The sequence below is a fragment of the Rhinopithecus roxellana genome, chromosome 13, assembly GCF_007565055.1.
Source record: "Rhinopithecus roxellana isolate Shanxi Qingling chromosome 13, ASM756505v1, whole genome shotgun sequence".
In the NCBI taxonomy this organism is placed as follows: Eukaryota; Metazoa; Chordata; class Mammalia; order Primates; family Cercopithecidae; genus Rhinopithecus; species Rhinopithecus roxellana.
The window spans coordinates 104,732,359-104,759,158 of record NC_044561.1 but is presented as its reverse complement, the minus strand read 5'-3'; the positions used below and the strand labels follow the sequence as shown (position 1 = coordinate 104,759,158).

The window sequence follows — 26,800 nt, the reverse complement described above, 5'->3', positions numbered from 1 at the left end:
CCATGGTCCCTCCTGGGGGTGCAGTTATGGCCTGGCCAGTCTGGCCTGGACCTCTTCGCCCAGCCAGGGCAGCTGGCCTCTCTCCAGCTGGACAGAAGCACACACAGATGTTTCTTCTCCTGGCCTTTTGTGGCTCCACTCTGAACTCCTCCTGGGCTTTCCCCACACATACCTCTCAGGTGTGTTAGGCCCCTGCTTACCTGCAGAGTTTCCTGCACACCATCTCCCCTTCCAGCCTCGATGTCTGGAGTGGGGGAAGAGCACACGGATGGGCGCTGCTCCTTTAGGCATGCTGGAAGAGGCTTTAGCACTTGGCCCACAGCTCCTCAGTGGTGGGAGTATTTCCCATTTCTAAGCTCTGCTCACCACACTGAGAGGCCGATCTTAGGAGTTCCTTTGCCCCAAGTCTTCCTCTTCCTCACCTAAAACCAGATCTTTGCAAGATCACCCTGAGAACCCTGTCGCCCGCAGGCCCGTTCTAAGCACTAGGGATAGAGCCATCAGGGAGATGGACCAGAGCCACAGACTCCAGTGTTCAACTCACAGTGGGCACTAGGCCATACGTTATGACAGCGCCAAGGAAGACACACCTCCCAGATGCCAGGCAGGGTGGCTGCTCCCTCCTCACCCTATTTCCCTCTTCACAGGGCCCACGGACCTCAGCATGAAAGGCGGGGCCTCCACCACCTCCACCACCCCCACCCCCACCCCCTCCAGCACCAGCACCAGCAGGCCCGTGCCCACCGCTCAGCTCAGTCCCACGGAGATCAGCGCCGTGCGGCAGCTCATCGCGGGCTACCGGGAGTCTGCTGCCTTCCTGCTGCGCTCTGCAGACGAACTGGAAAACCTCATCCTACAGCAGAACTGACCCCACCGGCACCTGGAGCACACTGCCCTAGGGAAAGAGGCTGTCCCAGCCTGGCCCCAGCTTCCTGCCTCACCAGTTGGTACATTTTGTTTCTGAAAGAGGTGGGATCCAAAAGAGCTGTTTCTAGCCACACTCCAAGCACCTGAGACTTTGGGCACAAGGACACTTTTTTTTTTTTGGAATCTCACCACACGGGTGCTCTGACCTGCTTGGAAGAGGCCAACGGGGCAGCTCTGGAAGGGTTGGGGGCTCCCCTGACAAGGCGCTGGGGCTGCAGCTCTGTTTAGAATCACCTTCGTGGACCCTGATGTTAGAATCCCACCCCCAGATAATTACCTTTCAAGTCTTAGGTGAGCAGAATTGCATATTTATTGAGAAAAACAAAGTGGACCCTTTCTTCCTCTCCCCTTAGTAATTTATTTTTCTGAAAATGGATTCTTTTGTGTTTGTACAGATTGCTAGTCTGTGTCTGTCTGATCAGAAGGATGTATCCCCATACCTAACATTCCATATCACTACACTGATGTGGGCTGGGGCCAGGGGCAGGGTGGATGCCAGGCTGGCTGTTCCTCTGCATGCCTGGCGCACCCTGTGGCCACTATCCCATGGCCAGGCCATCCTGTTCCAGATCCCAGTGCTGCCACAGGGACACCACCAGGCACCTCCCTAGGCACCGCCAAGCAGGAGGACCTCACCCACACCCATGGCAAAGCAAAACAAAAGAGGTACCCCCACCCCATTCTCCAGAAGCCCCAGTCCATGGTCACCTGTATTCTACCTCACACTCCAGCGTGGGCTTTTTCCAGGATGTGCCCTGAGCCTGTTCTGAACAGCTGTCACCCCAACTCCCCCACACGATGTGTCTGCCTGGGAGGTAAGTCCAGACTGGGTGTCCAGGAGCTGGAACCCAGAGAGCGTCCTGTCCCTAACCGGCCACTGCCGTCCTCTAGCTCTGGCCCTCTCGGCTACTTGACAGGACGGCCTGCTGGGAGATGGCAGCCGGTCGGCAGGGCCCTTGCCCTCACAGCCCGCGGCCCAGGAGCCAGGTCTGAACGTCTGTGCACAGCCCGGGCCCTAAGACTCCTGCCAAGAGGGGCCGCTGCTTCAGGGTGAGCCCCGGCTGTCAGGCAGCTGTGAGCTCCAGGGCGGACAGCAGCTCCCATCCCCTTGCACCATGTTTGGAGTAAAGGGATCAATGGAAGTGGAGGAGCCACTTGGGGTTCTCCTAAGACCAGCCCTTCTGGAGGGGCCAGTCCTGGAAGAAACCCATAATCCCTGGAGTGTGAAAAAGGGCAAAAAGAAAAAGCTGGCCTGGTTTCCTTCCTCCCTGATAGGCACTTCCTCTTGCTCAGTGCAATACCTACCAGTGCTGCTAAACCAGGGATTCGCCCAGACCTCAGCAGGCCCCCAGGGCCTCTCCTTGCAACACTCCGTAGCCATGACAGCAGCTCTCTGCTGCCCGCCCCTGCCCAGAACTGGCAGAAGCCCTCTGTTGCCTTTCCTCCCTCAGAGCAGAGAGGCCCCAGGGGAGCCAGGGCCGAGTGGAACCTAGGATGGCCACAGAGAACCACTCGCTCCTAGAACAGGCACCCCTTCCCAAACCAGCTTTTCTGCGGCCAATTGCCTGTTGCAGCTGTGGCCACTGCCTCCCAGCACTGTGGCAGACTCCCCCCGAGGGACGGGGAGGGGGCACCAGTGAAGATGCCCCATCCTGCCTCAGGTCCAGAACTCTGAAAGGTAGGGTGCCCACCCCGTGCTTACTTCCAGCCCCTAGAGGTTGGGGGTGGTCGTCTCTCTCAAGTGGCCTCCAACAACCTACTCAGCCACACCACCTCTGCCTTCCATCTGACCAATCCCCAGGCCTCTGGTCAGGGCCAGGACACCTGAGACTCACCCTTAGCACAGCACAGCCTCCAGTGCCCAAGGCCTCTCCCGCACCCCAGCCATCCACACATCCAGCCCCACCTGCTCAGTACTACTCTCCTCAACATTTGAATTCGTGTAAATATTTATTTTTGTGTGTGAACAATACTACAAAGTAATCAGTGAGATCTTTTGCAAAATGTTACCCCAGGCAATTTGTGAGAATCTTAATGTTAAAACCTGGCAGAGACAATCGCCACCCTAGAATTCCTGGTATCAGTTACTTAACATGTCACTTCTCCTCCCAGAGGCAGTACCCAAGCTAGACGTGGAGCGTTTGCATTTCTTGGCAGACAGGAGTGAGAAAGACTGGGGAAGGGGTTCCCTCCCGCCACCCACACAAGGATTAGATCTAAAGATCAGCATAAGCTACAGTTTGAAGTCACGTTTTTCTGAGTTCAAGCTGTTGGAACTGACCACCCTCTAGCCTGCCTTAGTACTGCGGCAAAAGCATAGGTTCAATGTGTTTTCAAGAGAAAGGAAAGAATATGTCAGTGGTTAAAGTCCATTGGGCCTCCCAGGCCCCTCCAGGACAAGGAATTTCATCATGTTGACCCCACCTCTTGGGTGGGCTCCTCCTTTCCAGTGAAACTACACCTGAAGCCCTGGAGATGGCAGAATCAGGAGCAAGTTTCTGCTTGGAAACAGGATTCCATTTAGCTGGCTCAGTCAGGGAACTTGTTCGGTTTTGCTTTTGTTTTAAAAGATACAGCTTCAACCCCTTCCCCCTACTCCTGACTTGGAGGGCACGAAAGAGCTGGTTCTGATGAACCAAGCTCACTGCTGTCTCACCCTCACCAGAGGGACTGCCTTCTCCCAAAAGGAGCTCCCAAAGCCCTGTCCCACAGCCATTTAAAAATCTTCTGATGGGCCTCAGGGCACAAAGTAATAATTTGGGATCCTAAGTTAAAAAGGAAATGCAAGAGTAGGATACTCCAATTCCAGAGTCTTTGCAGGGGCTAATCCCACGAGAAGGGCAGCATCAGAGAAGTGGGCATTGGTCTTAGTGGTGGACCATCAGGTAGACAAGTGATAGTGTGTATAACCCATCTGAAACTCATTTTACCGTCGCCACTCTTACAGAGGACAGTTTATTCCCAAGGACAGTGCTGACAGGGAGGGGGGACAGGCAGGGAGTTAGGAGGGTTTTCGAGGATTTCAAACAGGTGGAACCCATCCATCCCTATTCCCAAGGGCCACTTACAACTCCAAGGGTGGTTATAGGATTAACTACCAGTTCATTTTCAAAATGCTGCTTTGAACTCAGAGGGTTGATACTTTTAATTTGTAATTTTTTGTAAAACTTTTTACAAAATAGTAAAGTATTTCACCAGAACACCAGTTGCGACCCGTCCATGCTCTGATTTTTATATAATTTAGTGGTGCTTTAGAAACTTTGTTTTTGTTGTTTCTGAGCTAAACAGCTCAATCCTTTTTCGCCTGTATCTACCTAAGACCAATGTGAACCTTTGTATTTTTGCTCCTAATTTTGGACTCAGTGAAAGTGTACTGTTTACATGTACAGATGCCCCCAGTCCCTGTGTGTTCTGCAAGACTTGCTCTTGAGGAGGAAGATGCACCTCACTAAGCTCATCTGCTTAGCAAAGCCACAAACAAAAACCTCTCACTATTTACCTACGTTTCCACCTAAAAATACAACAAAAAACCTACACCATATAGAACTCAGATTGGCTGAAAAACTTTCCACCTGATAGATGGCCCATATGCCTCTATTATGTGGTCCATTTAGGAGTAGGAGTCAGAAGAGAGACCTCCTATTGGCTGCCGTTGGGTAACTGCATGGACAGAGGAAAAGGGAGGGCAGGACTTTGCTGCAGAGCTATGGGATGAATGTAGTTCTTCCCTGGGCAGCCTGGGAGTGGGAAGGTCAGAATGACTCACGTGGCCTTCAGGATCAAGCCAAACAGGATTTAGAGACAACCCAAGAGGTCTTTAGTCCTCTGGCGTAATTTAGACATGTTTTGGAAGAGCACGAGTTCCGTATCTGAGATGAGATGTTAAGACTTTCAGTGCAGACAGTACAAGCCATTTCTTCAGGGTTCCTCTGGGGGCCGCTCCTTCATGAGGTCCCACCTCCCGGGAGGGGCACAGGACTCCAGATAGTAAGCACTTAAGGCAAACAGTGGATGGCACCAACTTTTAAAGGTGACTCTTTGTTAATCAATGGCTTCACCTCTAAATTATATTTTTACAGATAATGCACCTATGCAACTTAACGTGGCTCTTCTAAGCAGGTGAGGACTTCCTCCTCAATGCTCTCTATAAAAATCATTTGTGTTCTATATAGTGAGTTTTACCAGTAAATGTGGCTTAATATTTTAATTCTTAGAATGTGTCTTCTGTACGTGATGCGACTAAATTCTGTTTTGTTTGTGGAATGACTAGCACAGGCCGACTCCCTCTCTCCCTCACTTAACAAAAGACCAATGAGCTGTTAATCGAGCTGTTATCTCCATGGTATTACTTGCTAAATGCACTGATTTCATAAGTATGTGGAATCCTTTTCCTTTTGAATCTGTATATCATATATAAGACTGAATCTACTTAATAAACACTGAACAACAAACTGAATGCTCTGCTTCCACTGTGTCCTATCAACAGCAGCACCACCTGCCACTTCTCACCCTTCCTCATCTAGTCTGGCACTGAAACATCTTTCTACTAGTGGCATCTACTAGCCAACAGTATGGCACACAGAAGGTCCTCAGTACATCTTCTAGCACAAATAAACCTGTAATTCCAGCACCTCATCTGTTAGGGAAGGAAATGAACCTTTCCCAGGTGCCCTTCAGTTGCTGAGCACAGGCAGAGCTCTCATGCACCGTTTTAAATCTCAGTTCCCTTACCCGCCACACGCAGACACACAGGCACACAGAGTACACGGCCCTGCTGAAATTCAGTGACCAGCAAAAAACTTGCTTTTCCACAACCTCTCACCCTAGCAAGTGGGCAATTGACCGAAACCAAATTCCCATCATAATCCCTAAGTGCTAATTTGGAAAACTGAGCAAACATGATCCCTGGTTCTGAACCTTCGGTGCTTAACATTCCATTCTATGCAAAACCCTGGATCCCACCTTGAAGGAAGCAAAAGGGCCACTTTTCCCGAAGATACTTACTTGTGCTGATTTTTTCATCCTGTATGTGTGGTTTAGGTTAAGCTTTAAGGAAAAATTGTAGGAATATGGCTGCGAACAAACGTGATCATGGATTTAAAAACTTTAGGCATGTTAAAAGCATACATTTTACTCCTAAAATTCAGTGTGTGTGTATATATATGTGTATACATTTATGGCAGTTCTTATTAAAACCTTGATTTTTATTTATTTTTTTTTTAGACAGAGTATCACTCTGTTGCCCAGGCTGGAGTGCAGTGGTGTGATCTCAGCTCGCCGCCTCCAACCCTCCAGGTTTAAGCAATTCTCTGCCTCAGCCTCCGGAGTAGCTGGGATTACAGGTGCAGGCCACTACGCCCAGCTAATTTTTTGTATTTTTAGTAGAGACGGGGTTTCACCATCTTGGCCAGGCTGGTCTTGAATTCCTGACCTCGTGATCCACCTGCCTTGGCCTCCCAAAGTGCTGGGATTACAGGCGTGAGCCACCGCGTCCGGCCAACCTTGATTTTTAAATAATGACATAATCCTTTTTCTCACAGAAATTCCATACAGTAGCCAAATATAAAAAATGGAAAAGGGCATGACCTTGGGGCTGAGACTCACTGCAAGACAGGAGGAGGTCCGGGCACAGAAGAAGATGGCCCTTTATACCTCCCTTTTCCCATGGATGTGGGGAATCAAGGGGCAGCAAATCCTCAGTCAATACCACGGAAATTCCTTGTCCTGCCTAAAATGATCACCACTGAGAATGCTCAAACTATTAAGACTATTAGAAACCCACAACCTGGGACAACAGCTCCAGAACACAGACCCCGCTGGCCTGCTGGCCAGCCCCGCAAACACTTACCTCCTTCCACAGGAAATGCTGCTGTTCCACCGGAGCACTGGGATTCCCGCTCGCTTATTCCAGTCTGGCTTCTTTAAACAGGGCTCCACACCACTGTTGTTAACAGTGGATAAAAGACTTCATCAAATGGGAATGTCCCCTCAGAAGAGTGAACTAAAACGTACTCAATGACAAAACAGGCAAATCTCCCTTTATGAAAAACAACTTAAAATGCACTAGGGAAGCTTAGTAGTTACATTTCTTTGCAAGAAGAATCCTTGCAAAATCCTATCTTCCCTTAATTGATCTTTTGTATAAACACAGATTTTATTAGGTTTATTCTCAGCCGGTAGTTTTTAAACACAGGGCCCCAGCTGCCTAAGGAGCTGGTAAATCCTGACCCAGTACGCAAAACTTTGTGAGGCCAAGTGTGCTGGCAGCAAGATCGCCTGAGGCCAAGAGTTCAAGACTAGTCTGGGCAACAGTCTCTACAAAAAATTTTAATATTAGCTGGGCATGGTGGCATGTGCCTGTAGTCTGAGCTACTTGGGAGGATGAGGTGGAAGGATCACTTGAGCTCAGGAGTTTGAGGCTACAGTGAGCTATGATCATGCCACTGCACTCCAGCCTAAAGAGAGTGAGAGTCAGCAAAAAAAACCCAAAAAGCTTTGTATGTGCATTCCATGGGGGGAGAGTTCCCAAAAAAAAAAGATTAAGACCCACCCATATCAGGTAACACAGCACTGACAACTGTTGTTCTTATAAGGCGTTCATCTACGGCTTGTGGTAGAGATGTTCATTCTAGGCTTTCAAATTTACCAGAGACAATAGGAAGCATGGGGATGTTGTCCAATTTTGGAGCAATCTCCAAAGTTCCACATCCTGCCCCTTCCATGGCTTCAAACAACACCCACACATAAGGGCAACACAGCCTGGGTCCCCTCCTCTCCGGGAGACAGGGCAGGCAGATGCTTTGGCCAAGACCCCTGATGGATGCAGGTAGCTCTATTTAGTAGGCACACATACCCACACACCCCTCTCTCTAACACAGTCTTACAGCAGGCTGGAAAGCAAGTAAATGACACCTTGCCAGGCCAATACCATTTTTCCTATATTCTGAAACATTATTTTCCCTGTCCTTTGGACCATGAGCAAAATAAGGCTTCCTGACCAAATATTCAATCTAAACTCAGGACTACACCAACCTTTGGTCAGGTCTGTGGCCTGAGACCAAAAGCCAGGGTCCAAAGTGACTTCATACCCTGCATCACCCCTCAGCACAGCGGGCACAAGGCCTACATCCTGACAGCTCCTTTCTGGAGCAAGTGAAGCAGGAGGCAGTAGCTGTCTAGATTTCTACTGTAGTTCACCTATTACTGTCTTGGCCTGCTGTGAACTAACAGTCATGTCCTAGGTGGCAGGCACTAACAACCTCGTGAAGCAGGAACTATTACACCATTCACAGATGATAGTTGGCAGCCTGATTAAATAACATGGCCCAAGACCACAGAGCTGGCGTGTCGCAAAGGCTGTACTCTAGGAACTCACTACACCATTCTGCCTCCCCGAGGAGAGGCAATAGGCACAGGAAGGTCCCGATCTGGGACCCTAATGCATTCTGAGCTCCTGCAGACATAAGTGGGCAAATGGGTCCTGTGACACAAGGACACATCACCACCACCAGGCAGTTGCTCAGTCACTACAGGGCCTCCAAATCATCAATTCTCAAAACTGCATGTCGATCAAACAGCAGCACTACAAAATGGCAGCTTGAACTGCCCAAAGGATATCCCACCACGAAGTGTTTCTTCCAATCCACAGGAAAACATTAATGAATAGATGTTTAAACTCCCATCATTTGGTCTTTTGGCTTAATTACATACCAATAAAATTATTTCTGATAAGCACAAAGTCAATGTATTTACGTACTCTAGAGACGTCTGAGGACTTAGTCAAGAAGTCAATCCCTGAAGCAGGCCACCTACTCAGGCTCACTCAACTAGCATCAGACACCCCACCCTGGGCCAGCACCTTCCTCTCACTGCCACCAGAGGCTACAGAAAGAGGTGCTTGGGGTTAAGGTTTTCCAAGGTCAGAGCTAGTCACCCTCCCACAGAAGACCACTGACCATTAGGAAGCCACGTGGCAACCTCAAGCTCGGCGAAGCTGTTTGGACGAGCTGCTCAGAGGGATGTCACAATTTATGACTCCCACTCACAAGGGGAAACATTCTCATTGCTCTCGGTAGATTGATGACTGCAGTCTATGTGGTGAAGTCCGCCAAGTCATGAACAGCTAAAGACCCGTGAAGCTGCCAAGTCATTCCTTTTGGACTAACCTCCCAAAAGAAGAGCTCCAAGTATAAGAACAGTAGCTCCAGAGCCAAGGTGAGGACAGCTGGCGTCTACTCCTTCTCTTCCAGCTCAGCACTTCAGCTGACCTTCCCACACCAGCGAGGCAGCCACAGATGACTGAGACCACAACTGCAGGTTGTACGGTTTATTGTTCCAATACCACAACAGACATACAGAAGCAGTGCTTTCTCTGGGCAGCCCCATGGACCAGATCAGTGTCAAACTGTAACCTTGAGTGTCCCCAAAGGTTCCAGCAGAGGGAAGAGGAGTGGACATGCTTGGGCCCCTGTTCCCGGTTTTTGGTAAACGGACACTTAAGTTGGCAACTTTGACTTGGCCAATACTGCATTCTAAATCACATCATTCCCAACTTGTCACTCATGCTTCAGATGACGAAAATGCCACATCAGATTAAATGAGAAAAAAACCTTTCAGACTTGTTGAAGTCATACAAATTTTATACTTGACCTAAATTAAGCAAGGACCCTCAATTTTGTAGTAAGTCAAAATACAAGATATAAGGCAGGAAACAAGGCAAAGGGAAAACACACACAGGGGCATCTACTTGCTGGAAACATGTTGGGAGAGAGGCAGGAGCAGGCATGGCTTTGTTTCTTCCCAAACCTGCCCGATGTCAAAAGTACATCAAAAGGAGCCTCACAGTCCCAGGAGAGCATGGTCCCAGGTACTGCTGTGACAGGTGGTGACCCTGGAGCCAGATCTGGAAGGCCTTCCTGGGGGCTGCCCAGGGAACTCACCCATGAATCCAGAAGCACTTAACACTGGTGGTGGTGATTTGTCACATATGGCAGCAAGCAGCCATTAAGGCTGTAGGAGGAGAGATGTGAAAAGCAAGATGAGTTTGCTTGGCGGCGTGTGGGCAGGCTGACTGTGGCTCTGCAGGCTGCAGCAGATTCACCCGGTGACCCAACAGGGCATCAGGCAACCTGGCAGGTCACAAGTCAATCATTTCACCCTCACGTCGAGCAGCACAGCACTCAGTGGCTCTGACAACAGGTGTAGAGAAGATTACACCACTTTAATGCAATGATGCTGAAGATGTAAAATTAGGAAGAGACGTTCATGTTCTCTGTACAATACATCCATTTACAGAATCAGCCAGTACTGTGTACAACATATAAATACATGATAAAACATTAGAGGTGCATAGAGCATACTTACAGAAGCCAAAAAGTTCACTTTATACATCCAAGAATAAAGAGTTAAAAATATAAAAATATGAAACACACACTGCTTTGAAATGTAAAATGATTTTCACATACACAGGTGCGTGGAGATGCCCACTCCCATAGGGTCCAAAGTGACAGGGAAGATGTCAAGCAGAGGAATTCACCTGCAAACGTCTGGACAGCTGACTCACAAGGTCGACAGATGGCATTTTCATAGGAAAGACAACCCTATTCCCCAACCCCATTGTCCAAGCAGAGCTATTCAAGGTTCCAAATGATCCTGTGGGCTAGTGGATCACATGGAGACAGAAAAGTTCCAAATTTGCTCCGTCAACTGGCAATTGACTCAACCGTGACCCTAAGGTCAGCATGTGCACCAGCCCCCTGGTGGGCAATGCTGGGAGTTACTTTAACCCTGTGCTGGCTTCTTTCCTGGCCATCAACTCCCCAAAGTAGAAGAAGAAAAGATGGCAGGGAGGGGGCAGTGGAAGACTGGCATTTCTACTTAGTTCAGGTAGGTTAATTCCCTTGATGGAGAATGCATCTTTCTTGCTTCAGTTTCAAGTCCCACTGGGAGTCAGGCAGTCCCCCCATCACCCACAACCCCACTCCATGCCACATCAGGCTCTGTCTGCAGGAGAGCTCAGGCTGGCTGGCCTTGGGCAGCCCAATGGGTTATACCCAGGAAACACCTCCAGCAAGACCAGAAGGGTCAACAAGAGACAGAGGGCTTTAGCACTATAAATTCTGGGGGAAGGCAAGAGTGCTCCTGCCTAAAAAGAGTACTGTATCAATGATATTCTGTATACAGATTTAAGATCCATCATTATCAAAATACACACACTAAATATACAATGTTTCCCATGGCCATAATTTATTATCTCACCACAAGGCACAATACACAGAGCTTTGAGGGTCCAATACAGTCATCATGACAGAATGCACCGCAGCCTTGGCACATGATCATGGCTTTCAGGCTGCACGCACACTGGAGTGAGATGCTTTCCACCGTGCTGCTGTCAGTGAACATTTGCAAGGAAAGTGATGCACTGTGGCTCGCACCAAACTTTGCTTTGTGGCTCAGCTGCACCACACTTCCAGCAAGGCCTTTGGGAAAGGTGGGAGAGCTAGAGGAATAATTAAAGCTGGTGGAACTCAGCTGGAGTTTAGAAAGCTTCCCATAAAATGCCTGCTTGATGCTGAGTTGGGAGGGGAGAGAAGGCGGCTCCAGAGGCTCACTGAGCCCCTTCCCTGGTTCTTGGGGTAATTTCCAGAAGGGCAAGTCCATGACAAACGGCATCCCTTGCAAGTGACCCACCAGTTCCAGGGGACTATGCCCAGTAGCTTTCCTGTTCTCGGCATTTGCCTTAAGAGGTCCCCCCACAAAAGTCTTCTCATTCTTGACGCTGCCAACAGAGGCATGTGGCTTTGCAGCCCAGTCTTCCCTTGGAGTCTGTACCCCACCAGACATGGAGTTTGTGCTTGGTCCCAACTTCCCACTGGGAAAAACTGGAGGGATCTCAGCAGGCAGAGGCATCGGGTCTGCAGGCCTGGGGCGCTGAAGGGTTGCAGCCACATTCCCAGAGCCAAAAAGCTTCTTCCCTTGGCCTGTAACATTGCTCTGATCACCCAGAGCCCGACCTGTCTGCTCTGGACCAAAGGAGATCACATTTGGAGATGAGAAACGAGGTGTTCTCGAGGTAGTAAGATCTCCTGGGCTTTTGCCTGGAGCAGCATTTGAATTACTGTCCTGTGACACGGCACAGACTTCCTTTTGATCTTCACAACTAAAGGAAGAGAACTGCTCTTTGGAATCCATTTCTTCCAGTTTCCTAGAGGAAGTAATTGGATTTGTCACTGGATGGAGGGAGTCAAAACTTGGAACTGTCTTGGAATTCTTTTGGGGTGCTCCAGGAGCCTGGGTGACTTCAATCTTGGCAAGACCAGGGCCTGTTTCATAGCTATCTGGTAGAAGAGGCTCCTTCAAAGCCCTTAAAGAAATGGGGCTGCTTCCAACAACCATGCCACTCTTTTCTTCAAGACCATGTAAAGATCCCACGTGCAGGGAGCCATGGCTCTGCTCTTTTGTAAGCGGTACTTGTGGGGCTTCTGGCGTGCTGTCATTGTGGGCTGGTGGAAGAACCTTCTCTAGGGGCAAGTTACCCTGCAGCAACTGCATCACAAGTGGGTTAGTGGCCTCCACTGAGGACCCAGGCCTGGACAGGCACATGGCTCTTGGCTGGTACTCAGTATTGGCCAGCAGTAGGGAATCTGGGATCTTTTGGCGGACCGCACATACTCGAGACACCCAGCTCTGAGGAGCAACCATCCCATCTGTCCTTGTAACCAGACGCAGGTCACCATTCACCTTGGACAGTGAGGCAGATTGGTTCCAACTGGGTTTCTCATCCTTGTTCACCAAAGATCCCTTTGTCACTTCAGCTTCACTACTGTCAGCCTCACTGCTGTCCTCCGTGAAGTGACCTTCAAAGTCAGAGGCTGTATCTGTGGACTCACTGTGAGGACTCAGTGCTTCACAGTCTCCGTTGATTTTCAGCTTTTCAACGTCCACCTGTTGACAGTAACTGCCAGTGCTGTCATTGTCTCCTCGAGATGGCACAGTCCAGAGTGAAGTAAGGCTATCAGGAGGATCTAGACCCTCCTCAGCTGTCAAATCCCCAGGCAATGCAGGAAGGGTGGGAGCAGCTTTCTCCCACTCCTCTCCAACCTGGGGCTCAACAGACGGTACATGTTCTCTGGATTCTGGTTCAGGCTGTTTCACTACGTCATCATTCAATGGGATGGGCATCCAATGCACAGAACTGTTAGAAACGAGAGCCTTGGTTTTCAAGTTTTCTTGTCTAGTATCACTTTCCCTCATAGAAAGGCATGAGTCACCAAGACCTAATTTGTCATCAAATGGTCTGTTCTGCAGGCAATCAGTTGATGAGGATTCAGGTGTAGAACTGGGGGTCACATTTACAGGATCCTTCATAGTGGGATGACTGTCAAGAGTCTGGCCAGTTCCTTTCTCTAATGTATCGTCTCCCACTAGAGACGCAATAGGACCATTGTCTGTGGGAGTGGTGGGTCCTTGCTCCTCCTCATCACTTTCCCAGGAAGTGGTGCCAGACTCACATTCAGTTCTAACATCCAGATGCAGCTGAGGCTGCTCCACTAATCTCTCAGCTACTGAGGTTTGGGAGGACAGTGGGGGCAAGGCCTGGCATGGCTGGTCCCCAGTGGGAGCAATGGGGAGTTGGGAGGCATCTCCCAGCCCATCTCTGAGTCCAACTGAAGCTCTCTGTAGTAGGCAGTTTTCCTCCTTTCTCAGAGAAGCCAGGTCCTCTCTCCTCGCTCTGGACATGGCAGTTCCGGCCTGGGTATGCTCCCCATTTAGAGAATAAGGCGGCAGTAGTTGTGTTCGCTGTAGATCTGACGTACACTTTCCAGGGGTGCTCGGGCTTCCCCTGGGCTCAAGGTGGCCACAGGCCTCACCACCATCACCACTGCTGCCGCCTCTGCCACCTCCCTCATCGGTGGCCCCGCTGCCACCTCCACCCGGGCCACCCCCCCCTCCGATGGCAGTGGTGGCCGCCTCTCTATGGCAGTCGTGACCTCTTGCCCCTCGGACCTGCAGAGCACGGGCTTTAATGTCTGCGAGGGTCCTGGTGCCAGTCCAGCCCCGGCAGGAGGACTCCGTGGTGGGGATGATCCGGGGGCATATCTGGTAAGTGGGCTGACCTTTAACCACCCAGGGTGGTTTGATACGTGAAAGTTGAATCTGCAAAAAAAGAATTAGAAAACAGTTTTAACTGACTGGGTGATCTGACCTAGGGACTGTAAAGCAAAACTGGGATTCTAGTAGCTTAAGGGTCATGGCATACAGAATCAAATAATTTCCTTAAAACAATGAAATCATCATAGTAAAACGGCTGCCATAATACCACACCATTCAGAGAAGATTCTGCTCAAGGGCTGTTATATGCCACACTTCTAAATTTAATTTCTGGTGGGACTGTGTGAGTCACTACAGCAAAGAACCTAACACTATCTTAAAAAGATTTTAAAACTCCAAAGGATTTTGACCTCTGGAGATAACTTCAACAGAGTGAACAAAAAAGTGAGGAAGAAAAGAACCTATCTCACTAAACTTTAAGGCTGTCTCAAGAAAACCTCTCACAAAAGGCTCTACATTCCCACATAATTAACTTCAAGGCCCCAGAGTTAAGGGCTCTATAATCTCATGACCCTCAAAGAAAACCTGGCTCCAGGGCAGCCAGGAATCAAACAGTCTCCTACCCGGATGGGCGGGACTTTGGGCTCCTCTTTAGTGGGCTGTGGCTTTTCGGTGTGAACACTTTCAATTGTGTTACGAAAGGACTGACGATCTTCAAGCCGGGGCTTCTTTTCGGGAAAGGATGCAGAGGCCGCCTGCTCAAAGGATTTCCTCTTCTGATCCTTGGGCTCCTGATCCACAGTCTCCCGAGGCAGACTAGGAATTCTGTCTGGAGATGCAGAGGCACGTGCCAAGTTGTCTGGCTCAGTCTGGATCCGAGAAGCCACAGACTCAACTGGGAATTCAGGACCCTCTGGGTCGGGTGCTGCAGAGGATGTGCCTGGCAGATGGGGACTGCTCAGCCCTGCTGGGTCAGTCTTAGCCTCCCCATCCTTGTAGAGGGGAACATCTGAGGCCACAGATTTTGCATCCTTAACAACCCCTGCTTGTTCTGGCTCCTGTTTTTTGTACAGATTCCTCCTGGCTCTGGTTCGAAGATCTGGCCGAGAGCGTTTCTTAAAATGCCCATCTCGCTGTCGGGTGGCTGGACCACGCTGTGAACGCACTGATTCTCCTGGGACACACAAGCCACTTTTGATTTCGGCCTCCTCCTGGCCCACGTTCTGCTGCAATGACTCTTCTTTGGTCAAACCCAGCCTGAAAATCAAAATCACACCATCAGTTTCAGGCCAGAGTGGACATGTCTCTTTTATTTCTATGAATAATATGGACCCAGAAACATAGATATCTCAGAACAAAATAAATCTGCATGGTGCATAACTCTAACCATAGAAAAACTTCTGTCAGCTTCACTATGGCATTAAGATAAATGACCCAAGTGTCATTGCAATCTCCACACTGTTGTCCAACATGTAAGTAATACACTAATTTGAGACCATCTACCTCTATCCCCTCAAAACCCCAGACCAGGACTCATAGCTCCAACTGCCTTACTTCTGTCCATAGTAGTCTTCAAAGAACTTTTCTTTCCATTGTTCCACCTTCTTTTCCTTCTCCATTTCCTGTCGTATCCTGACTTGCATTTCATGAGTAAATTCGCCTAGGGAGAAATAAACCTCTTCTAGTAAGTACATTCGGGATATTAATGTCTGTCGTATGGACAGCTGAATCTCCCAGTTTTAAAACATGTCTCTTCTAGAGGCTCTCTCACATCACGCTCTTATAGGGACAGAGCTAACACGCCTACTATAAGGGAAATTCACTCTTCCGTAAAGTGAGACCAAGCAACTCCTTGACTGAAAAAGCAAAACAACAAACAAAAGAACCATTCTCATTTCCTGTGTAGACAAAAAGTTAACATAGTGGGCCTGATTGTTTATTCTTAGAAAGGCCTATTTAAAAGAACAGCTGTTGACTGATACCTGGGAACTTACGATTTCAGGAGGGCTCCCAATCACCCTAACTGATATGAGTTGTTCACTGTGCCTAAATTGTTTATGCAAACAATATGGCTTATGCTGAACACTTGCCTTCCTTCTGGGAATCTGGAATCTTGGTATGTGCCAAGCAGTGGCTTCCTACATGATCTGCCCTTGATAAAAACCGTGGGCACCAAGTCTTTAACAGGTTTCCCTAGCAGACATTTCATACATGTTGTCATAACTTGTTACTGTGGGAATTAAATGTGTCCTGTGTGACACCACTGAGAGAGGACCTTGGAAGCCAACACATGGTTTCCCCTGGACCTCACCCATGTGCCTCTCCATCTGCTGATTTTACTTTGTATTCTTCTGCTGTAATAAACCACAGCCCTATACATATAACTATATGCTGAGTCCTGCTAGCAAATCATCAAACCTAGGGGTGTTCTTAAGAGCCCCCTCAACACTTTCCCTACAAAATTAAATTAATAGAAGCTAACAATCACTCTAAGTGACAATGCCTAAAGATAGAGCATGGTGGAGCTTGTCAACTCCACAGTGTGCTTTCCTCCACCCTTCCAGACGATGCCATGATTACTGGAATAGGTGTTTATAGTTTTAATGATAAAAAGGAGATGAAGAATGAGTATATACATCCAATATAGTGAAAGTCTAAACCTAAACACCCTGTTATTTCTTCAGAGCTGTGTGGCACATTAATACTCACCACATTTATTGGTAATGAGGAAAGCCTTTACTAAATAACCCTTTGAGAAGAAAGAGCTTGGATTTTAAGTACCAGGAGACATGCAACACCACATATGTCAGGTGCATCGCAAACCGTCTGAGATGATCGTCTACGTACCATCAGCCAGGCGCTCCCGCCAGCTCTGAGCCGCATGGGTAAAAAACTCGTTATTCAGTGCACTGCTGCTGAGACGCAACAGGCCATCTGTCCCCACCTAGAAGGATCAAGGGGGAAACAAATCCTAATAAATAAACTTAAAAGAGAACAGAAGCCCATCCAGAAAGAGGCAAAGGGGAGGCTGCCCATGTGCACCTGTCTGTCTACTTCAGGCAGGAGGAAGAGGAGCTGCTGCTGGAAGTGTGATGGTAAGGCATGGAAGGTCCGAGAGTTGATCAGGGCACGGAGGTTGGTGTTGACAAGAATGGACCCAGGTGTCTCAAAATCTATTTCTTCCCCTCTGTTGCGCTTCATTTGACCTATGATTTTTGAAGCAAGAAGCAGCAAGGTATAGATTTCAACTTTTTAAAAGAAAAAAGCAAATGCTAACTGATGGGAAAACTTTGGTGACAGCACCCAAACTACCCAGAAGTTATCTGCACACAATCCGCTCAATTATCCAGTCCATCCTAACCTGCATGTTACAATTGTTCTTTCCAGGTTACTGTCATTGCCATCAAACCTAGGAGAACACTTGGGGTTGCATCCCCTCAGACAAAACTCTGTACTGTGCTGTGTCACAGCCTGAAAAGGACACTTCCCACAGAAAACTAGGCAAGAGGCAGGTTCTGAGCTTCCCTCCAAAGCTGGAGAACAGGCTCCATAAAGCTCAACTGGAGAAATCATGGAAATCGTCTAAAAGTAAATCTAGTTAGTCTACTATAGAAAAATGTGCAGAAGCCTTCTATGAATGGGCTGGAGGGATGATCTCCATGCAGAAATGTACTAAGCACTGTTCAACGCCAAATGAGATGCTAATACCTCTCACAGAAGCCTCAGCAAATGTTACTTTTATGTGAAAAACTCACTAGGACTAGAGACCTGTGAGACCTTAGATTGAGCACTGCTGATGAGCTAGAAAAGCAGCAAGACAGCAAACCTAGTTCTCACATGGACAAAGGTTTACTCTAATTCTCAGAAGCAAAAGTTTGTCTTCTTAATGATTTCATGTGGCTCATCTACAAAAAAATCCAGCACGTGGGCCATTAAGAATTAAATCCTGAAATAGCAAAGAGCATACCAGTATTGCAAATAACCCTAATGGGGGTGGGGGTGGGAGGTATAGATATAGCACTACTGAATTTGTTTGCATCCCCAAAATTCAACACATGCTTCCACTCAACATACTGACTAGGTTTGGAAAAAGGGAGCGTCTGATAGAGACTACAGATGTTGGGAATGAACGTGGCAGGATGCTACCGAAGAGAGAAAAGGGTGTTGGAATTCTTCACTGAGAAGCTCAGAAGCAGTTTTCACTCACTCAAACACTTACTAAGTAGTACAAGGCAGGCATAGACTAGGCCTACAGGGACATATGAGAAACAATGTGGCATCATCTCTGCCTGAAAGGAGTTCTCACAGTCTAGCAGAGAGCTACAAATGAAATCACCAAACTACAAGGTAAAAATAAATAAAAATAGAGGGCCACCCAAGAAGTAAAAATAAACTGGTAAAGGAACTAGAAGACATCCTCTCACTAGGCCTGCAGGGGCCCCCTTTACAGGCAGAGAAATAAGTGCCAAGCCACTCACCTGTGGCTGGCTTCCGGAAGCCTCTCAGGAGCGGGGCAGGGTCCTGGGCGACCTCGGCCTGGCCACGAATAGCAGCGCTGCCCAGGGCCAGAGAGCCGCTGCTGCTGCTGGACGGGCTGCCGCTCTCGCCATCGGCGTGGCGGCCCGAGAACCCTGAAGGCACAGCATTCCACTGGTCAAAAGTATCACAAGCCGCGCCCATGGCTCTCAGACAAGCTCACTTCTCCCAGCTCTCCCTGAGATGCTGCCAGCAATACTGGGATACTTCCATCTCCCAGCCTTAGGCTGACAGAAACCACCACCTCATGGTCTGGCTTTAAAAATACCACCTTACAGATGCCAAACCGCCACCTTTATTTGTATAGCACTACACCTTTTACAAAGCACTGGCACAATCAAATCCTCCATTGGATCCTCACGACTGCTTTGGGAGACAAAGAGGAAGGCACACGGCAGAGCCCAGCACTAGAACCTATGGCAGGCCTCACCCACTGGCAGGGCTCTTGCCTGTGGCCCGACAGCTCTCCTGGCATCACACTATTAGGTCAGAAACTGGTGACAGAGGGGGGCCAGGTCCCCAGGACCTGAGAAAAAAGCATCACAACCATGAGTTTACACATACCTGATGCAGATTCCACGTGGGCCCCGTTTACCTTCAGAGGAGTCAGGACAACTCGAGGCAGCATCACCCCAGTCTTTTTCTTTTGTTTGTTCGCCTACATTCCCAGAGAGAACAAAAAGAGAGCCCAAATCAACTGCAGAGCCACAAAAGCATTCCCTGGCGACACTATCTCTACTCACTCTCTTGTAAAATGAAGTTCGTCTTCAACCAGATCTGTCGAATAATGCTGACGAGAGCACCAGTTAATGTTACTGAGCTACGTGCTGGTCACTGTGCCAAGCGGCATTCCAAGCTACAAAACGTACTGTTATCCCCATTTTACAGGCAAGGAGTTTTCCCAAAGTCTCAAGGCTAGTAAGTGCAGGGTCACCATTCAAACTGCTCACTCCCAATCTCCTGTTCTCACTACTCTGCACTAACCACACTTCTCCCCGGATGTTCACATGTATATTACAAGAGTGAACAGAATCGGGCTGGGCGTTGTGACTCACGCCTGTAATCCCACAACTTTGGGAGGCTGAGGCGGACGGATCACTTGAGGTCAGGAATTCAAGACTAGCCTGGCCAACATGGCAAAACCCCATCTCTACTAAAAATACAAAAATTAGCCAGGCGCAGTAGTACGTGCCTGTAATCTCAGCTACTCGGGAGGTTGAGGCAGGAGAACTGTTTGAACCCCAGAGGCGGAGGTTGCAGTAAGCGGAGAACACACCACTGCACTCCAGCCTGGGCGACAGGTGCGACTCAATCTCAAAAAAAAAAAAAAAAAAAAAAACAAACAAACAGAATCACTCAGCCAAGGTAAAGAAAAAGAAAAAACTCACTCTGCTCAGACCTACTGTTCACTTTTCCTACGGCCCATTGTAAAATGCTACTAACAGCTGGAGACCAGACTTCTATTCTTCACTCTCTGAACATGTCCACAGCTGACAACAGGAGAAGGAAGCATCTTGCCTTGTACCTGTCATCATTCATCCTCCCGGGTTAGGCTCTACCTCTTCCTTACCTGTGAGGAAGCTCTGTAGCTGTCCCTGGGATTGGAAAGAGGTCGACTCTGAGATTCTGTAGAACAGGATGCATTCGAAGATGTTTCATCAAGAGATACTGGAAGAAAGGAAAACAAAGGTTAGTCCCTATTGCCTGCTGTGGCTCCCTCACCCACCCGGTAAAGGGTCCTTACCATCGTTTTCACCACTCACAGTGCTGGCTTCATTAGACCCACAGCTCTCCACATCAGCCGTGTCCTCTGGCTCCTCTCCCTCCACTGTAGCCGGATGGCGGGACCACTGCAGGGCATCCTTCTGTGATAGCAAGGTACAACTTAGGTGAACAAAGCTCTACAAATTCTTAAAGCAAGACAGTCATTCCTAAATGTGTATGCTTTTGAAAAAGAGGGATTTAGAATACTGACAAGTTCCTAACCCTTTCTGACCTTTTTCTCAACACATTCTTTTCATAACTATATCATCAATAAAGTTAGATACACTTTTGCATTCAAACATTCATTAAACATTTATAGGGTGCCTCCTATAAGCTATACTATGTTGGTTCTGGGGAGGGTGGAGTGCTAAGGAGCAAGAATCAGGGCCCGGCTCTCAAGGAGCTCAAATAAGTAGGGGGTGTGTGTGTCAATTAAACTGATTACAATATAAAGTACGGTACATAGATGAATATGGAAAGCAGTGGCAGCCCACAAGAGGGGGTACCTAACTTCAATGAGTTGAGCAAAAGATGGCATGGAGGTGAATAACGATCAGGGAAGTAACACTTCCAAAAGGATGTGTTACTTAAGCTGGGTTTTAAAATAAATTAGCAACTAGACAGACAGGCTGGCAGTAGGGAGATTGTAGGAAATTCTAGATAGTGGGATGAGCAAATGTGAAAGAATATTCCAAACTCAGGGAAACTAGAGGGGTGGGGAACTAGGGTGTGGGGAACTCAATATGTAGGATGCTAGAGAGGGCAGATGATAAGACCCATGTGCAGGGATCAAGAATTTGATTGATCTGGAGTCACTGAAGGATATTAACTAGGGGAATGATTTGGGTTTTTGGAATTTCATCTAGCAATCATAGGAAGCCTGGAGGCAGGAAGAAGAGTTAGACATTATGACAGATATCCACTGAAAAATGCCAAAGATCTAAACCAAAGACTGTGGCCACAGGGCTAGAGTGTAGAGGAGAACTCCATCCTAAATTTCACCTCCTAACAAAAGCTTCCTCCAATAGACTATATACAGACTCAGAATTAAACTCTACCCATTCCCAAGAACTTCGGAGCTATCTCACACCTCAAAACTACAAAGATTATGGATGAATACTGGCAGTTGGAGACAAGAAGAAGGTAAGTTGGGGCAGAGGAGGAGAATGTCTTCTTTGAATAAAAGTATGTAAAAAAAGATTTGATAAAGTCATGATTCTGCTAAGAAGGCACCATAAATTTAAAAGCGGTGCTCACAACAATCTAGCTCATCAATTTCATGGGTCTCTTGATCCACTACATTGAAGTTTCATCAATTTATTTTCATTAGTTTTAGCCAAACATCATGTATCTTAGAGTTTAAAAACAAAAAATTTTAAGGTATTTCCTTCAAGGAATACTACCACAGGTAGCCATTTAAAAAAAAGCTGTAGAGCATTTAATGACAAGAGAGACGATGATACAGCAAGCTAATTAGGCAGTTAAATTCATACAGTATGATTCTATCATCTTTTTTAAAAAACGAAAATTTGTCTGAATATGTTTGCACAGAAAAATGCAAGAGAAATTCTTGCTAAGGTGTTGACCACCACCATCTCTAGGTGGTAGTTTTTTTGTTTTTTTTGAGACAGTCTTGCTCTGTCACCCAGGCCGGAGTGCAGCGGAATGATCTCAGCTCACTGCAACCTCTGCCTCCTGGGTTCAAGCAATTTTCCTGCCTCGGCCTCCTGAGTAGCTGGGATTACAGGCGGCTGTCACCACGACCAACTAATTTTTGTAGTTTTAGTAGATACGGGGTTTCGCCATGTTGGTCAGGATGGTCTTGAACTCCTGACCTCAGCTGTTCCACCCACCTCGGCCTCCCAAAGTGCTGGGATTACAGATGTGAGCCACCTTACCTAGCCTAGGTGGTAGAGTTTTATTAAGTGCTTTATATTTTTTTCAATTGTATTTTCTACTATTAACGTGTATTGTTTTCTGTGATCAAGAAAATAACAATGAAAAAGAAAAATCAGCCGGGCGCGGTGGCTCAAACCTGTAATCCCAGCACTTTGGGAGGCCGAGGCGGGCGGATCACAAGGTCAGGAGATCGAGACCATCCTGGTTAATACAGTGAAACCCCATCTCTACTAAAAAATACAAAAAACTAGCCGGGCGAGGTGGCGGGCGCCTATAGTCCCAGCTACTCGGGAGGCTGAGGCAGGAGAATGGCGTAAACCCGGGAGGCAGAGCTTGCAGTGAGCTGAGATCTGGCCACTGCACTCCAGCCTGGGCGACAGAGCCAGACTCCGTCTCCAAAAAAAAAAAAAAAGAAAGAAAAAGAAAAATCAGATGCATCTAGCTTTACCAAGAGCTAAATCAAAATTTCCTTCCTCTAAGTCCTAGAGTCTGGGGAAACCAAGTACTGTTTACAAATCTCATTAATTAAACAAACAAGAATAGGGCCTGCTTGTCTGCAATTCAAACTACCCAGAAGTTTCTAAAGCCATGTATTTTCAGTAAAAAAGCAATGAGGAAAACAAAACTTTTAATAGAAAGATTTGCTATTCTAATATTGCATAATTTTTATTATACAGACAGGGTCTTGGTCTGTTGCCCAGGCTGGTCTCAAAGTCCTGGGCTTGGCCGGGCGCAGTGGCTCACACCTGTAATTCTAGCACTTTGGGAGGCCGAGACAGGCAGATCACTTGAGGTCAGGAGTTCGAGACCAGCCTGACCAACATAATGAAACCCTGACTCTACTTAAATACAAAAATTAACTGGGTGTGGTGCACGTGCCTGTATTCCCAACTACTCAGGAGGCTGTGGCAGGAGGATCGCCCAGGACGTGCAGGTGGCAGTGAGCCAAGATCTTGCCATTACACTGCAGCCTGGGCAACAGGGTGAAACTCCATCTCAAAAAAATAATAATAAATAAATATAAATGCTGGATATGGTGGCTCATACCTGTAATCCAGCACTTTGGGAGGCTGAGATGGGCAGACCATCTGAGGTTGGGAGTTCGAGACCAGCCTCGCCAACATAGTGAAACCCCCTCTCTACTAAATATACACACAAAAAAATTAGCTGGGCCTGGTGGCACACATCTGTAATCCCAACTACTCGGGAAGCTGAGGCACAAGAACCACTTGAACCTGGGAGGTGGAGGTTGCAGTGAGCTGAGATCATGCCATTGCACTTCAGCCAGGGTGACAGAGTGAGACTCTGTCTCAGAAATAAAAATAAAAAAAAAAAAAAAAAAAAAAAAAAAAAAAAAGAATCAAAATTCTACACTCAAGCAATCCTCCCGCCTCAGCCTCCCAAAGCGCTAGGATTACAGGCCAATTCTACAATTAGCCACATCCAGCCAATTCTGCATTTGTAAAAGATCATTAATCTTTTCATACAAACTGTGTAAGTTTGACATAATTGACTTTTCATACATTAACCCTGATATGTATGACAAAAACGAAATGGGTTACTGAAAATAACAGGTGCCAGAAAACATGCCCTAGGATTCAAGATTTTAACATTTTACAAGACTAATTTCCATCATGAAGCTTTTAAAAAATTAATAATGGGTGATCTTTCACTGAATCCTACATATAAAAAATTCTATAGGCGGGGCACGGTGGCTCATGCCTGTAATCCCAGCACTTTGGGAGGCCAAGGCAGGTAGATCACAAGGTCAGGAGTTCGAGACCAGCCTGGCCAACATGGTGAAACCCTGTCTCTACTAAAAATAAAAAAATTAGCCAGGCATGGTGGTGAACGCTTGTAATCCCAGCTACTCGGGAGGCCGAGGCACAAGAATCACTTCAACCTGAAAGGCAGAGGTTGCAGTGAATCGAGATCATGCCATTGCACTCCAGCCTGGGAGACAGTGCAAGACTCTGTCTTAAAAAAAAAAAAAAAAGGCCGGGCGTGGTGGCTCAAGCCTGTAATCCCAGCACTTTGGGAGGCCGAGACGGGCAGATCACGAGGTCAGGAGATCGAGACCATCCTGGCTAACATGGTGAAACCCCGTCTGTACTAAAAAATACAAAAAACTAGCCGGGCGAGGTGGCAGGCGCCTGTAGTCCCAGCTACTCGGGAGGCTGAGGCAGGAGAATGGCGTGAACCCGGAGGCGGAGCTTGCAGTGAGCTGAGATCCGGCCACTGCACTACAGCCTGGGCGACAGAGCGAGACTCCATCTCAAAAAAAAAAAAAAAAAAAAAAAAAAGAGAGAACCAATCCTTCACCACACACAGTTACCATGAGAGGGAGAGTGTGAGATGGGAAGTGTGAAGACAATTAAGATCTACTCTCAGCAAATTTTAAGACACTGAGATATTTGAATGTGAACTGCATACCAGATGGTAGTGCCACATTAATGTTAAATTTTCTGAGTGTGATAACTGTATTGTGCTTATGTAGGAGAACGCCCTTGGATCAATGTATACTTCCTCATATCCTTCCCCTACTTTTTTAAAATTAAAGTTTAATTTAAACACAGTGAAATGCACAGATCTCAGGTGTACCACTTAATGAGTTCTAACAAATGCATATCAAGACATAGAACATTTCCAACACCCCCAAAAGCTTCCTTGTGCCCCTTCCTAGTCAACCCCCATTTGAAACCACCCCCTCACCCTACTAAGGCAATCATTGTTCTGACTTCTGACTCCATAACATACTTTTGCCTGTTCTTGGTCTTCATGTAAATGGACTCAAACATAAACTCTTTTGTGTCTGGCTTCTTTCACTCAGCCTGTTTATGATATTCATCTACGTTGTTGCATGCATCAGTAGTTCATTATTTGTTATTACAGAGTAATATTCTCATATATGACCATTTGTATATTCTCTCTTGATGGACATTTGGTTTATTTCCAGGCTTTGGCTATTATGAATAAAGCTATTATGAACATTCTTATACACTTTTTGTAGACATGTTTTCATTTCTCCTGAATAAGTATCTAGGAGAATTGCTGAGTCACAAGATGGATGAAAGCTAACTTCATTAAAAAAAATGTATACTCCCAACAGTACTTGATGAGAGCTCCAGTCGATCCAAATCCTCACCATTATTTGAAGCTGGCAGTCTTATTTTAGCCATTCTAGTGGGAGTATAATGGTACCTCATTGTGGTTTTAATTTTAATTCAGAGTGCTAGAATTCAATGATTTTAATGTTAATTTGCCTAATGTCTCAAGATGTTGAGCACTTTTTTTGAAGATTTTTTTTAAAATTTTACTTTATGTTCTGGGATACATGTGCAGAACGTGCAGGTTTGTTACATAGGTATACATGTGCCATGTTGGTTTGCTGCACCCATTAACCCGTCATCTAGGTTTTAAGCCCTGCATGCATTAGGTATCTGTCCTAATGCTCTCCCTCCCCTTTCCCCCAACTCCCCGATAGACCCCGGTGTGTGATGTTCCCTCCCTGTGTCCATGTGTTCTCACTGTTCAACCCCCACTTATGAGTGAAAACATGGGGTGTTTGGTTTTCTGTTCCAGTGTTAGTTTGCTGAGGATGATGGTTTCCAGCTTCATTCATGTCCCTGCAAAGGACATGAACTCATTCTTTTTATGGCTGCATGAGAATTTTTTATGTGCTTATTGGCCATATTCATATCTTCCTCTTTAAGTATCTGTTTAAGTCTTTCACCCATTTTTTTTTGAGTTGTTTTTTAAAAACTGTTGTTGTAGGAATTCTTTATTTTGAACCTTTTGATACTGATGAGTATATATTACTTTTACAAATACATTTTGAACATTTTTATATGGAAAGAAATTCAGTTTTACAGGAAAGCTGCAAGAGCTTTTCATTCTACTTTTGCAAGAGTAAAACAGTACAAAGAAGACTTGCTTTTTATACTTTTTACTCACATTCATCTATTAATACAAATAAGTGTTTCTAAAATGCATAAAGTATACTAGTTTGGCAAGGTAACTAGAAAAGAAGCTAGTGATAAAAAAAAAATAAACCATCAGTAATAAGTAAACCAAAATAAAAAGTTCTCTCACAGGTCAGATGTCTCAAAAAATACAACACACTACGAATGTAACAAATCTGAGCAAAGGAGAGCTAACATTTAAACTGATAAAAAGTTTAAACTGGCCGGGCGCGGTGGCTCAAGCCTGTAATCCCAGCACTTTGGGAGGCCGAGACGGGCGGATCACAAGGTCAGGAGATCGAGACCATCCTGGCTAATACGGTGAAACCCCGTCTCTACTAAAAAAATACAAAAAACTAGCCGGGCGCGGTGGCGGGCGCCTGTAGTCCCAGCTACTCCGGAGGCTGAGGCAGGAGAATGGCGGGAACCTGGGAAGTGGAGCTTGCAGTGAGCTGAGATCCGGCCACTGCACTCCAACCTGGGCGACAGAGCGAGACCCCGTCTCAAAAAAAAAAAAAAAGTTTAAACTGCCCAAGATTAGATTCTGAAGCAAAAATAAATAAATAAAATAAGCAAAACGTCAGTTATGACTTTCCTTATATCTTTCCTGAGCAAATATAAATACTATCTCTTAGGAGAAGGCTGACAAAAACTGAGAATAT

The 26,800-nt window shown here is 46.9% G+C and overlaps 2 protein-coding genes across 9 annotated transcripts in view; one reads left to right on the top strand and one right to left on the bottom strand.

Moving 5' to 3' along the window:
* Window positions 1-5,379, top strand: part of NOL4L (nucleolar protein 4 like) — a 146,086-nt gene extending 140,707 nt beyond the window's left edge. Inside the window, exon 11 of the mRNA XM_030914871.1 lies at window positions 648-5,379. Coding sequence (XP_030770731.1) covers window positions 648-868 — 221 coding nt within the window. The 3' untranslated portion in view covers window positions 869-5,379. The remainder of the gene's footprint in view (window positions 1-647) is intronic.
* A 3,859-nt stretch (window positions 5,380-9,238) lies between these two features.
* The window catches only part of ASXL1 (ASXL transcriptional regulator 1), a 76,818-nt gene continuing 59,256 nt past the window's right edge, over window positions 9,239-26,800 (bottom strand). For 4 of the 8 annotated variants that reach the window (XM_030914719.1, XM_010352765.2, XM_030914720.1 and 1 more), the window contains 9 exons: window positions 20,258-20,378; window positions 20,084-20,181; window positions 19,078-19,171; window positions 18,456-18,608; window positions 17,020-17,183; window positions 16,825-16,921; window positions 15,532-15,637; window positions 14,601-15,234; window positions 9,239-14,082 (listed from right to left, as the gene is read on the bottom strand). In XM_030914719.1, the coding sequence (XP_030770579.1) occupies window positions 11,176-14,082; window positions 14,601-15,234; window positions 15,532-15,637; window positions 16,825-16,921; window positions 17,020-17,183; window positions 18,456-18,608; window positions 19,078-19,171; window positions 20,084-20,181; window positions 20,258-20,378 (4,374 nt within the window). In that variant the 3' untranslated portion in view covers window positions 9,239-11,175. Of the gene's footprint in view, window positions 14,083-14,600; window positions 15,235-15,531; window positions 15,638-16,824; window positions 16,922-17,019; window positions 17,184-18,455; window positions 18,609-19,077; window positions 19,172-20,083; window positions 20,182-20,257; window positions 20,379-26,800 lie in introns of those variants that run through there. The other 4 variants (XM_030914722.1, XR_004052657.1, XR_004052658.1 and 1 more) reach the window with 4 other exon arrangements.